Source organism: Ambystoma mexicanum, chromosome 11, assembly GCF_040938575.1.
Source record: "Ambystoma mexicanum isolate Mex_15411 chromosome 11, UKY_AmexF1_1, whole genome shotgun sequence".
In the NCBI taxonomy this organism is placed as follows: domain Eukaryota; kingdom Metazoa; phylum Chordata; class Amphibia; order Caudata; family Ambystomatidae; genus Ambystoma; species Ambystoma mexicanum.
This window is the reverse complement of record NC_090934.1, coordinates 988028336-988044620: the sequence shown is the minus strand read 5'-3', so window position 1 is coordinate 988044620 and position 16285 is coordinate 988028336. Positions and strand designations below refer to the sequence as shown.

The following is a 16285-nucleotide window of genomic DNA, read 5'->3' as shown; positions in this document are numbered from 1 at the left end:
ACGGAAGGCGGTGGTCCAGGGTGTTATTAGCACCCTGGACCATGCCGGTAAATTACCGACACCGCCTTGGCGGAAAGGGGATTTACCGCCCCATTCCAAGGTTGGTGGGGCGGTAAATCCCCCTTCCGCCATTGCCCTTCCCCATTCCCATTTCTGCCCCATAGGGCTCTATGGGAATGGGGAAGGCGCTAATTACGGCACCGCAATTTTGCGGTGCCGTAATTAGCTCCGAGGTCCCTTAGCGGGTTGGTTTTTAACGCCTGCAAAAAGCAGGCGTTAAAACACCAACCCGCTAAGGGACCTCGTAGTAAGGCGGTAATGGTTAACGGCCACCGTTACCATTAACGGTGGCCGTTAACCATTACCACCTTCCGTGTAATGAGGCCCAGAATCTTAGGAAGATGTCCCTGGATGACTAGACCCACTGAAGCTCAGCCAAGAAGACAACTCAAGCCTGGTAATAAAAGTGTCAGTTTTGCGACTCAATTTTCACATGAACAAGGGGTCATCATCAGGTCCAAATTATTTACCACTTGAATTTTATAGCAGTCCAAGAAGGAGATAACTCGGGTTGAACAGATTGCCAGGGGTGGGGAGATATGATATTTCTGCATTTAAATGCTGCACAAAATTGTCCAAAAGGCATCAGTCTTTTTTGTGTGTGGCCATTAAAATGCCGAAATTTCACAGACTAAAGTGAACAGGGAAAAATCAAAGCTGACATAGATGTCCAGAAAAGGACAAAATGAAAGGCTTAGTCACAAAGGCCTACAATAAGCACCAAATCATGTAAAATTCCAAGCTATAATACTGTGAGTGATTTTTATGGTGGTCACCAGCAACATCAGTTCACTAATTGCTTTGATTGAAGTGACACTCTTCAGATGCGAAAATATTCATGGTGTGAAATATCTTTGGATGGATTACCTTCTTGGCAATGTTGAGTCTGTCTCAGAGACCAAAGTGTACAATTATTATTTTTTGTTAGGAGCGATATTCAGAACTGCCAGTGGTGTGGGGTTTCTGAGAGGCCTACCAAGTGGATTAGCTAGGGCTATTCACAATTGGTCTCACCAAACACTCTCTGGGTATCGTAGGCTGAGCATTAAGGTAGACTAAGGAAATCAGGGCTATGGTATTTAAGTACAATTATAACACTTAGAGGGAGGCAAGTATTTGAGGGCTATACACAAGTAACATTCTCTATTTGTTAGGCCCAAAACACATGCATATAAAACCTAAGGAATACTATTTATTTCACACTCTGATACCTATGCATAGATATACATAATACGTTATTTCAAAGGGGGGGCTACACAACTCTTTACACTTACACAAAGATATAAACAATCCTGCAAAGTGATATAAAACCTTTTTCAAGTAAAGTGGAGAGAGGAGAAAGTGGTTGAAAAGGTGGTTAAACAAATATAAAACAACCTGCTTTATAATTATAATTTTACATGAAATAATCCTTCCCTCACCATGAAAGAGAATTTCAAGTATTCTAAAGTGTTTAGTACACAGATAAAAAAACACTTTAACTAAAAAATCAGTTCCAGAAAAGAGAGGGAGTCACTCCCAATTTCTGCACACTAAGGGATCTGAGGGAGGAATCCTATCCCAGAATACCACACCCATGGCAAGGCAATGGTAGTGCTATGGAGTTGGATTTATGCCAATTTAATCCCTATAGTGTAAGAGAGGGCTCCAAGAGTGGTATGTACACTCAGATCCTGAACTACAATACTAAAGATGACGACCCGCAGGTAAATAAGAGGTTTTGGGGTGACTACTCACACTGTTGATCCTGTTGCAGGAGGTCAAGTGCTTGCAGGTGCAGTGACAGAAATAGGTGCTGGGTTAGGGTCCAGATAGATGGTGGTTCAGATCTCTGAAGAAGATGCAGTTCCTAATGATGTCTACCTGTGCACGGCAGATGATCTTAGATGATGACCACTGCTTCTTCCATGGTGGAGGACAACCCCAGGAAACTGCAGGCAAGGTGAGTGGACAAGGAAAGCTAGGTCAGAGGTTGTCAGGCTTGGATCCTTGCACCAGTGGGAAATAGGCTGCAGTCCAGACAGGACACTCTTCAAGGTAGCGAGCTGCTGCTGCAGCCAATGAGGTTCCTGGGCCACAAGCTGAGGATATGCCAAGTCTCAAGCTTTAAGTTGAGCGGGTGTCTGCTGCAATGACATGCCTTTTCAATGGATGTTCAGCTTCCAGCAGGATCTGTGTATTATATAATTCCAGACACTCTCCATAGCCACAATCTGGGCTAAGGGGACTTCAACAGAGCACCAATTGGAATATTACTCAACATGCATGCAGCTAGTGGCTGTTAAATCATGAACCACCAGATACCATAAATCGACCCAGCAACAGATATTCACTGGGCGAAATGTGGATTGAGACCAGACAATCCCAATTTGACTTTAAACCAGTTCAGTTACACAAAGGATTGATCAGGAATCCAAAGATAACATGTTCATGAGAGTGATGCTCAGAAGTCATTCAGCCTACTGTAGTAGGTATTAACTTCAATATTAAATACCTTTGGCTCATCTTCTAGCCGAGGAAAACTTCCTCTGGACATAGAAAGTGGGCTCTGAAAGAAATGGTTTAGAAAATGTTTTTAGTGCACTTCAACAACCCTGTGTTCAGAGCTCAAAGACCAGGGCAATTAACAAACAATTATGCAACAACAATATGCAACTCTTTTATAAGTGCCTTGGTGAATGCATATGGGAACGTGACTTTCAATTGACTGTGACATCCCGGAAAACAATTCAAAGTTCCCTACTTTAATGCATTGAGGTAATTCGTCCCTTCTCCCCAAGAGGGAGCCTCCCCCGTTGAGGCTAGGGAGGTGAGCACGCTTTGCAAGAATCTCCATAGGGGTCTGGGCAGGTGGCACCTAACTGGGAGTGACTCCACCTTAGGTGATATGGACTCCCATTTCCATGAGGAACTCCCTAAGTCATTCCCCATGGTGGCATACATGGCACTATCAGATGTGAATAACAGTATAAAAACAAGAGACTTGGCTGAAGAAGAAACTCAAATATACTGTTACAAACAAGAAAGAGAGTCTTTCTCTTTAAATTGAGACCACCATTTAACAGAGACAAAGAGGCTGAAAGGAGAGCACACGCTGATGCAAAATGAAGCAGAGAGATGCATACGCAAACAGGGGAAGCCCTCTGGCAGCGTAACACATGAGAGAGGTGCAGTGAATTAGAACCGCAGAGCCTACGACTTTGGGACCAGCTCTGAGAGCGAGAGCAAGATGCTGGACACCAAGCGTCGATAAGGAGAGACAAACCGAGGAGACGGGAACTCCAATCAAGGTGGTGGCTTGACCACAAAGACTTTGTGGTGGGCAGTGCACCCATACAACAACAAAATAAAACACTACGCTGCAAAGTCAGCGAACCGTCCAGATACCCGCTGGCTTACCAGGTCACACAGAGAGATAGGCCCGAGAGCAGGACACTGGAGAAGACGAGAAGGTTAAGAATGCAAACGACCGAAATGAACCAGAGCGAATCCAGACCCAGAGATGTTCCCCCACAGATTTCAAGGTAACGGGGAGAACAGGAGAACCGGAAGACCGGCAGGGAACCATTGTGAAACAGGATAACATCGTCTCAGTGGAATTGATGAGACAATGAAATGAAAGTCGAGGAAATTGAACTGTAATAATCTGAGATAGCGAATCAGAATAAAAGCTGGAAAAGTGACCATTAAGATTGGGCCTCAAATACCCTGGGAAGGGGTGAATGTACCACATAAGTTAAGAGGCAGAGACTGTACCCAAGAAAGAGTATTTTATGAAGGGAAGACAAGTGAATCCTATAAGAGATAAGATACACAAACCAAGCCACCCCAAGAGAGGGGGAACATTGCATACCAAAAGTATATATCACAACTAAGTAAGAATATACTACAGAAGCACAAAAGACACTTCACTGTGGAGCAACCCATAACCCAGAGAATTTATAAGGATACCTGGAAAACAAACACTAAGGAGGAGGGATAAGAAAAAGAACTTGTGACAGAGTTACAAGAATGAACACAGAAAGTGACTAGAGACTTTTTAAAGTTAACCTACTAAAAAGTAGTCTGAAGCAAAGGAGAAAAATTGTGTGAAATGACAATCAGGATAAGGGAGACATTCTCCTGAACTTAGTTTGTTAGACTAGTGGAAGGATCAGTTAGGAATAGTTCTTGGACAGCAGACTTGTTTTCATTGTGGAACTTCCTGATGACGAACAACCACCTTAGTGTTTTATATAGCAAAGGAACACCCACATAGCAATTGGAAAAGCTAGGCCCTTTTTCAATAATTTAATCAAAAAACAAGTAGCAATATCAAAACAGTGTCTCTGTCTCTATTCTGACCTGGCACAATATCTAAATTGATCATCAATATGTCTGATTGAGTCTTGAATTAAAAATATGTCTTGGACTCCATTGGACTAGGAAATGGAATTTGATGCCACGCTCAACAGATATGGCAAATTCTTTAACTGTGGCAGAGAGAGGGGCATCTGCACATATTTTATGTCATGGTGCCCTAACATCATTCCTAGCTGGCCGAGGATTAAGAACTAATTGACCTGGTCTTCAGCATTGATGTCCAGCTCAACTGAAAGCTATTCTTCTTAAATGATTCTTTGTTTTACCAAATTCCTATTCACTCAACTCAGATTGTGGATTAAGAAAAGCTTGGACTCTGGCAAAAATCCTTGTTTCAAGATACCTGGAGTCCAAGAAACCTCTCCAGGGTGAAGACTGGATAATGGAGATGGGGACACTGGCCACATGGAGCATGGGGAATCATGGGAACTTCAAGTGAATGTGTGACAAATTAAGGAATGCGTAGGAGGACTGAATATTGGATGGAATCTCTACTCTTTTTGTCCACCTTTTTATTTATAGTCCTCATATCCATACCAATGTCTTCCCTTTTGTTTCCTGCAATTGTGAAGGAAATATGTTAAGATTTGTTGATAACCGTCATGTTGCCTTATCAACTCAATGCTACTTGCTCTTTGATGACTTTTCGGTTACGTTTTAGACGATTTTGTAATGCTGTTGCTTCCGTGGTCTGTTAAGGATTATATGTTTATGCTATTGTGTTTAACATCTCTCCGGATGTTTTGGCCTACAACTAGGGCTGTAAAAAGAAAGAGGATTCAACTTGGGAACCCTCCCGTCCCCTGCACAGTTTCAAATGTTTGGATTAATCCAATACAGTTGTTCAAATTGAGTTGTAGGCATTGAACATATTTTTGTTTCTAACAAATATGGTCAGACACAGAAGTGTGAGATAAACAAATATATATTTATAGCCAAGCTATATTATTTTCAGCAAGAATTATAGTTCAGAGAGAAATTATTTACAGTGCATAGAAACAAAATGGAATCAATAGATGAAGCTCAAATTGAGGAAAAATTGAGTCCAAATTAAATAGCGACACGTTTCGAGGAAGTTCTCCTCTTCTTCATAAGGCCAAACTTGGACTCTTAATGTAAAAGGAAAAACACAAATTCAGTAAAGAAAATATTGTAGGCACAATTCATAGATTGTTCATAACATATTCAATTTTACAGTTTAGAAAATTTGGTGACGTTAGTTGTAACATGTCATATTATGCGTTGTAATACATGCAACATTATAAGGTGAATTATGTGGTCCATGTTTGAGAGAGAAACTGAAGGTCAATTAATACACCCCTTCCTGTAAAATAGACAGTAAAATGTACAACATATTATAGTTCAGTGGAATGATCCCTCTAATTGGACCTATCAAGTGGATGGTGAAACACAAGCTAAAGTGAATATATAGGGAAAAAAAGCTAGTAGTTCCTAAGCTCTATCGATCTACTGGGGAAGAAATGCGAAAGTCGGTACCTTTGTGTGTTGAAAGTGTCGGAAACAAAGAATCTGACGAAGCAGGAAAAATAAGTAAACAGACTGTCTTCGTGTATCAGTTAGTTCCTAGAGACACGGCCAATTCCCAAAAAGATACTAGAAATCTGTAAATAACAGAGCCTGATCAATGTCAAGATCATTGTTTAAAAGTAACGGACATTAGTATGAAATATATAAAAATCAAATAACATATCTAGCCAGAATGTGGATGGCGGTAAATAATCTATAGAAGAGCCCACGTAAAGTGTGGACCTCAAATATCCCGCTGTCGCTGCAGGAGTGCCTCAGAATGTATTTATTTTTCCCCCTCTTAGATCAGAGCTTTCTGTCCAATTTACGACCTTTTTCTTATTGCTTATTTCAATTCTATTTCACACAGTAAACTATTTTTCTTAGCTTTCCTCTCCCTGTTCTACTATGTGCGGACTAGTATGTGTTATGCCCGATTTACATTTTACACTAGGTATCTGCACTGCATGATTTTTTCATATCAATCAATCTTATTTCGCACTTTTGCGCTTCTTGATTCAAATGACTTCTAGTTTATTGAATATCTAGAGGTCCATACTCTATCACAACATATAACCTCGTTTCAAGATGGCCGATCTTTCGGCCTGATTACTCCTTAGTCCCTCTTCTTTATCTATAACTCTAGTCCTCTATTTATCTCCATGGTCACATGCTTTTTCCATGGTTTTTGAACAACAAGCTGCTCGGCTGAACAGACCCTGTTCAGGATTGCCCCCCTATGCTCCAATTAAGCGCTAATGCATTAGCACTTGTCTATCTAGGGACCAGGGATAAAGTTCCTTAGTCTCATTATTCTTTTTTCCTTACACTTTCTTTAGTTGATACTCTACCTAATCCATTACTGCCGGATTTTTCAGCTGTAGACCGGCCGCACAATCTTGACATCAGTTTCACATCAGCTTCAAGAATTGTGCCTTGTGCACATCCTAATCATGGTAATTTTTAACATTCCAGTTTGCCTTTATTAAACATCACATTACGTTTTCACTACTCCATTTTAGATTGCTGAGTTTTTTATACTAATCAGGACTCCATTCCTGTTCAGCTTGTTTATTTGCGTGACAGAACTCCTACATTCTGAGGCACTCCTGCAGCGACAGTGGGATATTTGAGGTCCACACTTTACGTGGGCTCTTCTATTGATTATTTACCGCCATCCACATTCTGGCTAGGTATGTTATTCGATTTTTATATATGTCATACTAATGGCCATTACTTTTAAACAATGAGCTTGACATTGATCAGGCTCTGTTATTTACAGATTTCTAGTATCTTTTTGGGAATTGGCCATGTCTCTATGAACTAACTGATACACGAAGACAGTTTGTTTACTTATTTTTCCTGCTTCGTCGGATTCTTTGTTTCTGACACTTTCTACACACAAAGGTAACGACATTCGCATTTCTTCCCCACTAGATCGATAGAGTTTAGGAACTACTAGCTTTTTTTCCCTATATAATCACTTTAACTTGTGTTTCACCATCCGCTTGATAGGTCCCATTAGAGGGATCATTCCACTGAACTATAATGTGTTGTACGTTTTACTGTCTATTTTACAGGAAGGGGTGTATTAATTTTCCTTCAGTTTCTCTCTCAAACATGGACCACATAATTCACCTTATAATGTTGCATGTATTACAACGCATATTACGACATGTTACAACTAACGTCACCAAATTTTCTAAATTGTAAAATTGAATATGTTATGACCAATCTATGAATTGTGCCTACAGTATTTTCTTTACAGAATTTGTGTTTTTCCTTTTACATTAAGAGTCCAAGTTTGGCCTTATGAAGAAGAGGAGAACTTCCTCGAAACGCGTCGCTATTTAATTTCGACTCAATTTTTCCTCAATTTGAGCTTCATCTATTGATTCAATTTTGTTTCTATGCACTGTAAATAATTTCTCTCTGAACTATAATTCTTGCTGAAAATAATATAGCTTGGCTATAAATATATATTTGTTTATCTCACACTTCTGTGTCCGACCATATTTGCTAGAAACAAAAATATGTACAATGCCTATAACTCAATTTGAACAACTGTATTGGATTAATCCAAACATTTGAAAGTGTGCAGGGGACGGGAGGGTTCCCAAGTTGAATTCTCTTTCTTTTTACTTTTTATTGTCGGTGTCTTGTGCCATGACCCCAGTTCCTCCCCCGCACCTTAAAATTTATTCAAAATAATCCTCGAATTTCTTTACTAAACTTACTTACCATAGGTGTGCACTTCTATCTAAACCCTTTGCTACAACTAGGGCTGGGCAATATTGACCAAAAGTCATATCTCAATATGTTTGTGTGAGTTAAATGCTCAGTTGTTAGCCGCCAACTACATGTGAGATGTCACAAACACTTTTATTTATAAGACACTGATCAAAATAAAGTGCAAATACAAGGTTACTCTTCCTGTTTAAGAATACACAGAGCTGTGTGAATATCAAAATGTAAATACAAATTTGTAGTTTATGTAATAATGCATATATATGTACATAACTCGATGTTAATGATATTGTCTCATCCTATATCGATTCTGAAAGTGTATTAATATATTTCCAAAAGTTGATATATCACCCAGCCCTACCTACGACTCCCATCTGCCCTTTGCTGTAAAGTGAAAGGAAAGGGATCATTGGAGCCATAAGCTAACACCTCTAGAGAGTCACAGGCTGCTTACTCCTAATGTACTCAATGAAAAATTAATTTAAAAAATCAATAATGTTTTTCTCTTTACATCTTGGACATGGAACATTGAAAAAGAGTCCACAAGAGATACCCAAACTTATTCCCCACTCACCTGCTGTCCCCAGTGCCATCAGCTCATGTCTTTGTACCTGGCTCTGCCCTATTTACATCCCTCTGTAATCTCCATCGTTACTGCTACATTATTGATTGCCGATGTGTTCCATATGAAGTACTCCGATGCTCATGCAAAGAGGGGCAAGTCATATTGTTAGTGTATTAAATACATATTTATTAAACATATTTATTACAGAGTTTTCACTGACAAAACAATGTGATTCCATGTGTACTTCTATTTCAAAATTTGATGGCTTGGCTGAATAGCAGAAGTGTATCCTCTATGCTACTGTACACATCAGAAGTGTCCAACTCCAGGCCCCCAGGGCTGCAAACCTGGCCCTTTTCAGGATATCCCTGATTAATATTCATAAGATAAATTGAAATATTAGAAATATTGTATGCAAATTTACCTCATGAATATTAATGAGGGATAGCCTGACAATCTGACATGTTTTCCTGCCCTCAATGCCTGCAGTTGGACAACCCTGGTAGGCATAGCCAATAAATCAATTCACTTCCGTCTTTCATTTCATGTAATACATGGCATATTTTCATGCTCCATAGATCCTTCAATGCCAGAGTTCCCGAGCTTGAAGAATGTGCAGAAAAACAGCATCTCCCTTGAGTGGACGCCTGCTGCAAATATGACTGGTGCAGACTTCATTTACAACATCACATACAGTAGTTCACAGGGAGCTTGGAGTGTCACAAATAGCACTGCCTATGCCAACCTTGTGAGCCTGGTACCTGGAACAAACTACACAATACGCATTGTGACAGTCGCTGCTGGTAATTATACCAGTTTTCCTGCTATCATATCTTCATACACAAGTAAGTTGAGTTTCTATTTTTGTATACTGTGTTCATGAATGCCCTACACTGATTTACTTGTTCTATGACATTGTACCAGCAAATATGAATTCAGTATTTCCAAAACCTATGCTGATCTTGTGATTTCATTTTCTTTATTAGCAATAAGTTAAACGTAATAGTGCAAGAGCTGTTCACTACGTCCACTGCTTCTCTACAAGCGAAAATATAAGGCATGTGTTAAAAGGAGCTCTGATGATAACAGGACTGCCCCAGTTCTTTTGCTACAAATGCTCACTGTGATTTTATGGCTGGTGCCATCAGCACCCCTCAATGTATTGATGTTTTAAAGCTGAAACAAAAATGACAAAAATTATGATTTCCTACTTTTTATGAAATAGTCTATACAATCCATGTCCACATGTTTTTGACGGAACGATGCCATCATATGCCTCAATGTTTTGCAAATATTTAAATGTCAATGCCCCTGTGCCTGCAAAAATGTGTAAAACATAGAAAAAGGAAGCTTGCACTACTGATGTTTTTTATCCAGATATGTGTCTGTGTAGTGGTACCAAGGCGTGTTTTCTGGGAATATTTTCCTTAAACAAATTGTTACTTGGCTGTCTCCACTCGTAACCTAGAAACATTGAAATGGTTATTCATTATGTAAGAAAAGTCTAATCCTGAACCATAATGTTAAGGAGATCAGCTTTACTTCTTCAGCGTCAAATGTTCGAGAGTTGGCTGTGAAATAAATATGAAATATTGCTGAAAAATATCAAACAACTGTTTGATTTAAGGCACAAAACGGCCCCATATCATCGCTGCTCTCTGTGATCCAAGAAGGAAAACATTCCTCTACACGAGAATTGAGTACGACTAGTGCATCACAATGTAAAACATATATCAAAGATTACAACAAAATTGTAATATTCTTTATTAGTACCTGCCGGGGGCATGGTCTTGGCTTCCCAGCCAACGAGTAGGCTCAGAAACGGGGCTTAGCCACATGGTAAAGCCCCAGTTGCTAGCCTCCTCAGAGCTGGAGGCTGCCATTTTAACCCCCCAGATAGTGATGTAAGTGCCCCTCCGTTCACCTCGTCCCCATTCCCCAAACCCCTCCCCTTATTCACACATTTCGCCCCCTCTAATCCCTGTCCCACTTACCTTCTGCTTCTATGTCCCTCGCCGGTGTCGGGAGCACTTGTGTTCCTGGAGTGTCCAGATGCATGAAAAGGGAAAAGAGACAACATGTAGTCCCTTCTGCCCCGATCCATGGCGCCCATATTTTTTTTGTATTTTTATATTTTAGTTGCAAAACTGAGTACATGTCCATTCTCAACTTTAAAAAAGCACTATTAGTATCCCGGTACAACGTGCTGGGACACTAACAGCAATATTAGCCTCACATGGGGGCGGATGGAGGGGCATTACTGGACCTGGTGCTTAAGTGCTGAACAGTGATGTTACTATTATTGAACCAACTCCATGAAATGCCATATTATGCCGAGATTTTTTAAATTCTACTGCTACTGAAACGACACAGCTTCCAACTATCTTCCAGGGACCTTAAAAGAAGGCATTTGTAAAATGTGCCCCCTGGTCAAGAATAAAAACATGGAATTTCTATGTGGTAAAAAATATGTTTACTTTGTCATTTCTTCAGATTTAAAACTGCAATGTTCCTAGAAGTGAATGTTTAATGTTGCTACAAGGGAATATGCTTGTAACTAATTGAATGTTGGTAGCTCAATCAGTCCTCTGCACAAAAATCATTTAAGGGTGACCAAGAATTGTTCGCTTCAGTAGACTTTCACTGCACGTTGGCAAGAGAGACTTCTAACCTGAATCTCAGACATATAAGAGTCATGGACATTGATGATTCCAAAATTACGTTTGTTCTCCTTGCATATAATATTGATTGTGTCTATCGACTGTGTTTACACGTTGAGTGTTCATAATGAACACCCTTTTTCCTCCTCATCTAATTCCCTTTTTTGTCAAAGCATATTTTCTTCAGCATGCATTTGTTTGCTCACAAAACACATTACACTTTATATTCTATTGGTTTCATAACTAAGTAACTCCAAGCAATACCATGTTGGCTTAGTTGATATGTAGGGGTCAAGTTGTATGAGAACCTCCCTCAACTTTTCAAATTCAAGCACTTCACACAATCAATATAAAGCACCTTTTATGCCATGTTGCCCTGGCTACCCTAATAAAGATATTGATATAATAGATGAGTTTATACTCATTGCTTTAAGTTTTTAAACTTTTCATCTAACTAATGTTCCACATAATTGTTCACACGATATTAATATGGAGCAACACCTCATTAAATCATATGAAATGTATGAGTCTAATTGTTTGTGAACACTGCCTTACATGCACCATATTGACCCTTTACCAACCAATGAAACCCAATGGCCCATCCAAGATGACAGCGGCCAACGTTTGCAAATGTGGAATCAGGCCGTCTGCCCTGCTCTCTGTAAACTCTCCGGTCCCTCTTACATTATTTTATTTACTTAATTTTAATAACAGGATTCTCATAATACATTGTGTTAATTACAGACACACTGGGAGAATTTGCTACCCTGCATTTTGATGTATGGGTATCAATTCTCAGTGTGTTGGTTTGTGCACCCTGGAGAGGTTCATTTCTTCAATGTATCAATAACAACAAAAACTTGTTGGTTTTGCTCGTTTTCATTCACTTCCTTGCACTTTTCTGCCCTTGAAGAGCTTGCTCACCATCTCATCGTTCCAGCACTCTGACATTACTATGCATGTGCATGCAGGTTTCAGCATAGAGATGGGCGGCGGCTCTCGCTCTCCACAAGGGATGCGGATTAATTGAATCTGATTCTTTCAATATATGCGCCTCCACTTAAGGTTTCAATTCTTAAGCACATAGTGATGTTTTCTTTATTTTCTGTTTACTAAAGACACCACTATCTTTTTAAAAAAGAAAGTGCTTTCACATTACCTACAATGGAATCCATGCAATATTGTTATTTATTTAAATTGATATTAGTTAATTCACTTGTGCCATCTATATCACTTTGCTATTTCAAAGTGCGCTGATGATCGCTCAACAATATCTATCAGAGTGAAACGCATACTGTCTCGGATTGGAAAATACAGCTACAAGAATGACATATTTTTTCCTATCACAAGGAAGGGAATACATATTTTATTTAACTGAATGGACTCATTGCCAGCACCTATCCTTGCTATAGTTATAATCACTTGTAAGATGGATTCACACATGTGCCAGTGCTGCCATTATATTATATAGATCCAAAACTATGTGGTGCTTCTATCAGCTCCCACTGCAGTTTAAAAGCATATACTCTTGTGTTATGTGCACATTTCATTGATGACATCCAGTATTCACTAAGATATAATCAAACATGCATTCCTTACCTCAGGCATTATAAAGATTGCTAGACAGTGTCAGCAATCTAGGTATTGACCGAAGAACAAAGCGTTCTTAATTTGTAGCCATATACCCTCTAACACTTATGGCTATTCCTTCTTCTTTCAATCCAGACAGTATACAGAGCAATACCTATTGTAGTTTACTTCGTAACAGCCTTATCCACGTGCACTATATGGACATGACTATACATTGTTAGTCCAGTTATGCAGCCCCTTGAACTGGTCAATCGGACTCAAGTTGCTCTACCTCAGTGGTATTCAGTTACTCATTTCATCAGCAGCTGGTGAGCTCAGGCAGTCCAAACTCTCTCTCTGGGATGCCAAACCAGAAATGGGAGGCAGTGCCTGTAGGTTCCTAGGGAGTTGCCATGCATATCCTGGTGACCGTTAATGCAGTCCTTGATACATCTGTGATATGTATTATGATTTGGGTCTCAATGGCTCAACAATTTAAGGTTTATTAAGACATCTGACCTTTTCCTCCTTAGGGCCTGAACTGATACCACCTGGGAATATTACTGTCATAAACAATCACTCAACAAGTTCCCTACAGATCAACTGGAACCAACCCCCTGGAATCGTGGAACTATACACTATCGCCATTCAAGGAGCCGTCAAGCAAACCCAGAACAGCACAACTGCACAGCCTGTTACTTTCACAAGCTTGCTCCCTGGAAGGGAATACACTGTCACAATCACAACAGCCAGCGGCCCTTACAATGAGACATCAGTTCCAGTGACGGGAGTAACATGTAAGTGTATATGTTGCAGTGTACAGATTTATTGTCGAAAGTGTCAAAACAGCCACCATACATAAAGACGGAAAATCATTTTTGACTTAATGGTGAATTTTACCTGCAGGTTTATGAGGTGTAAGTAATAGGAGGTAGTTCCTCCACTTTACCTAAAAAAATAGGCAGTATTACCACCCGATAATTCCACCAGTGGTAATACCGCCAAACTTGTAGTTTGGAGGTGCGTGAAAAATTGAGGTAACGGAATTACCTCCACTTTTTTCCTGCACTGCACAACTTGTAATGAGGCCCACCGGCTGTACTGTTTGAAGTAAATATGTAAAATAGGAAGCAACCTCATTAGTAATGCCTCGACACCTTATTTCTTGTTTGCACTTGTTTAATCGCCCATTTTTATGTTGATGGTTTTAGAATGACATACTGAGTCAATGATTTTTGGTGGCCTAATGTTATGTTAGCATTTATTCATCACATTCCTGCTGTTTGATAATTGTTTTATTTACCATGCTTCTTTTCTTGCTATTAAAATTTGTATATGCATGGGCCCTGTGGGCTTGCTTCATGAGATCCTGCCTTTCCACTTTTCATCTGGTGCATGTTCTTGATGCTCCTTCTTATGCAGCTTGAATACACCAGAAACATGGGCGGCACTGGTAGTTCGACGACCTATGGGAAGATACATGACCAATGACTCCTGGGAATCTGAATGCTGCTGCAATGCAATGGGGCAATTGAAAATGAATGAAGTAAAATCAGTATATCATACAAACAGCTCACTGAACTATGCAAATCTGCCCTTAAAAGTAAAAGGGCTGCAGCAATGGCCAATGCACACTCAAATGCATCTGTACAACCACAAACAATACAGGTGGTTCTGGGTGGGGAGGATCTGAGTGCGCAGACCTGAATAGATGGAGCCAAGAACAGTGCATGTAATATTGCTTTGTAAAATATTGGCTGCTCGAGCCATTACTTGGAGTAGTCCAGGAGGTATGGGGCGTGAGATCAATTGCTCCTGGAGACACATTTAATTGCAAAGGAGATGAATTCATTGACTTAATTGAGATGGAGTGGCGAGGGTTGAGTTCCACTCCTGAAGTTCTTCTAATTTTCTGGATCTTTTCAAGATCTAATCAGTTGTATCCCTACAAAATGGAGGGCAGAAATGGGTAGGAAATGATCCAGTCCCTAAGTATTTGATCCTGCATCCTAATTCTGAAAAAAGTCACTTTCTCTAGTTAACATATTTCTACACACATACACTCCAAGGATATTCAATATAATATCATGGGACTTTCACAAATGCCCTTACTTGCTATTAGGTATGGACTTCAAACAAGCATCTGAAAACCCATTGCACAAAATCCTAGCTGATCAGACACGAGACAACTTGAGGCAGAAAGAAACTACAGGGCCTTGTGAGGCAGCTAGGCCTTGTGCACACATGGAAACTGGCAGACCTGTCGGGAGGGAGTATGCTGTCCACTGCACTGCACCTGACAGCTCATCCCATATCAATTACTTTTGCCTATGAAGGAATTGAAAGGATGACATAACCAAAGTAGATATTGGCAACATACAACTATCCACCACACACTGGTGCCGACATAACTAAAGTGCATATTTTTAATGTACATTTTACCGACCATGCTCTGATCTAGGTCACAGTTTAAGTGGATCTGAAAAAGTATAGACCAACTAGGCGTTGACTTAACATAGCTCTCTTCCTAAATTGCCATCTCGCAAACCAAATGAAAAAAATACCTCATATTTTCTTACATTACACAAAAGCAGCGCTACATGCCTCTACTGTTGACCTAGTGGTGAAGGTCATCATTCAAATGACTTGGAAGTGCGACAAGTGTGATGGCCGTGTTACAGACTCTTGAGCTGACCTGAGTGTCAGAGTCTTTTTTCAGTGCTCAATGTGTGGAGGAGTACCTTGCCTTATTTCAGCCCGTCTTGTAGCACAGCGCAGCGTCATGCAGCAACTGTGTTGGTTGTGTTGCAGACTCTTGAGCCGAGCTGTGTGTCAGAGCCTTTTTTCAGTGTTGACTGTGTGTAGGAGGACCTTGCTTTATTTCAGCCCGGCTTGCAGCAGAGCGCAGCGGAGTGCGTCCAGTGTGTTGGTCATGTTGCAGACTCTTGAGCTGAACTGTGTATCAAAGCCTTTTTTCAGTGCTCAATGTTTGGAGGATGACCTTTCCTTATTTCAGCCCAGCTTGCAGCAGATCAAAGCAGAGTTCAGCGCTTGTGTTGGCCCTGTTAGCTGTGCTCCGTGCTCCTGCGATGTGTACCCTAGTGGTTCCCGATGCTCCGGTTGTATGATCTAAGGAGGAACATTTTGAAAATCGAATCTCTACCGTAATTCCTCTGGCTATAGTAAAAGCAGAAGTGGGCGGAAACACCGGAAGCACCAGAAGCACCGGAACTGGGCTGAGTCCTCCCTATTTCAATACTCATTCATACAAGTTTTAAGGTGCTTTGTGATATTG

At 40.3% G+C, this 16285-nt stretch overlaps 1 protein-coding gene across 1 annotated transcript in view; it reads left to right on the top strand.

The window, feature by feature from the left end:
* Nucleotides 1-16285, top strand: part of LOC138505094 (uncharacterized) — a 717078-nt gene that overhangs the window by 168672 nt on the left and 532121 nt on the right. Inside the window, exons 17-18 of the mRNA XM_069625408.1 lie at nt 9340-9606; nt 13524-13787. Of these exons, the coding sequence (XP_069481509.1) occupies nt 9340-9606; nt 13524-13787 (531 nt within the window). The remainder of the gene's footprint in view (nt 1-9339; nt 9607-13523; nt 13788-16285) is intronic.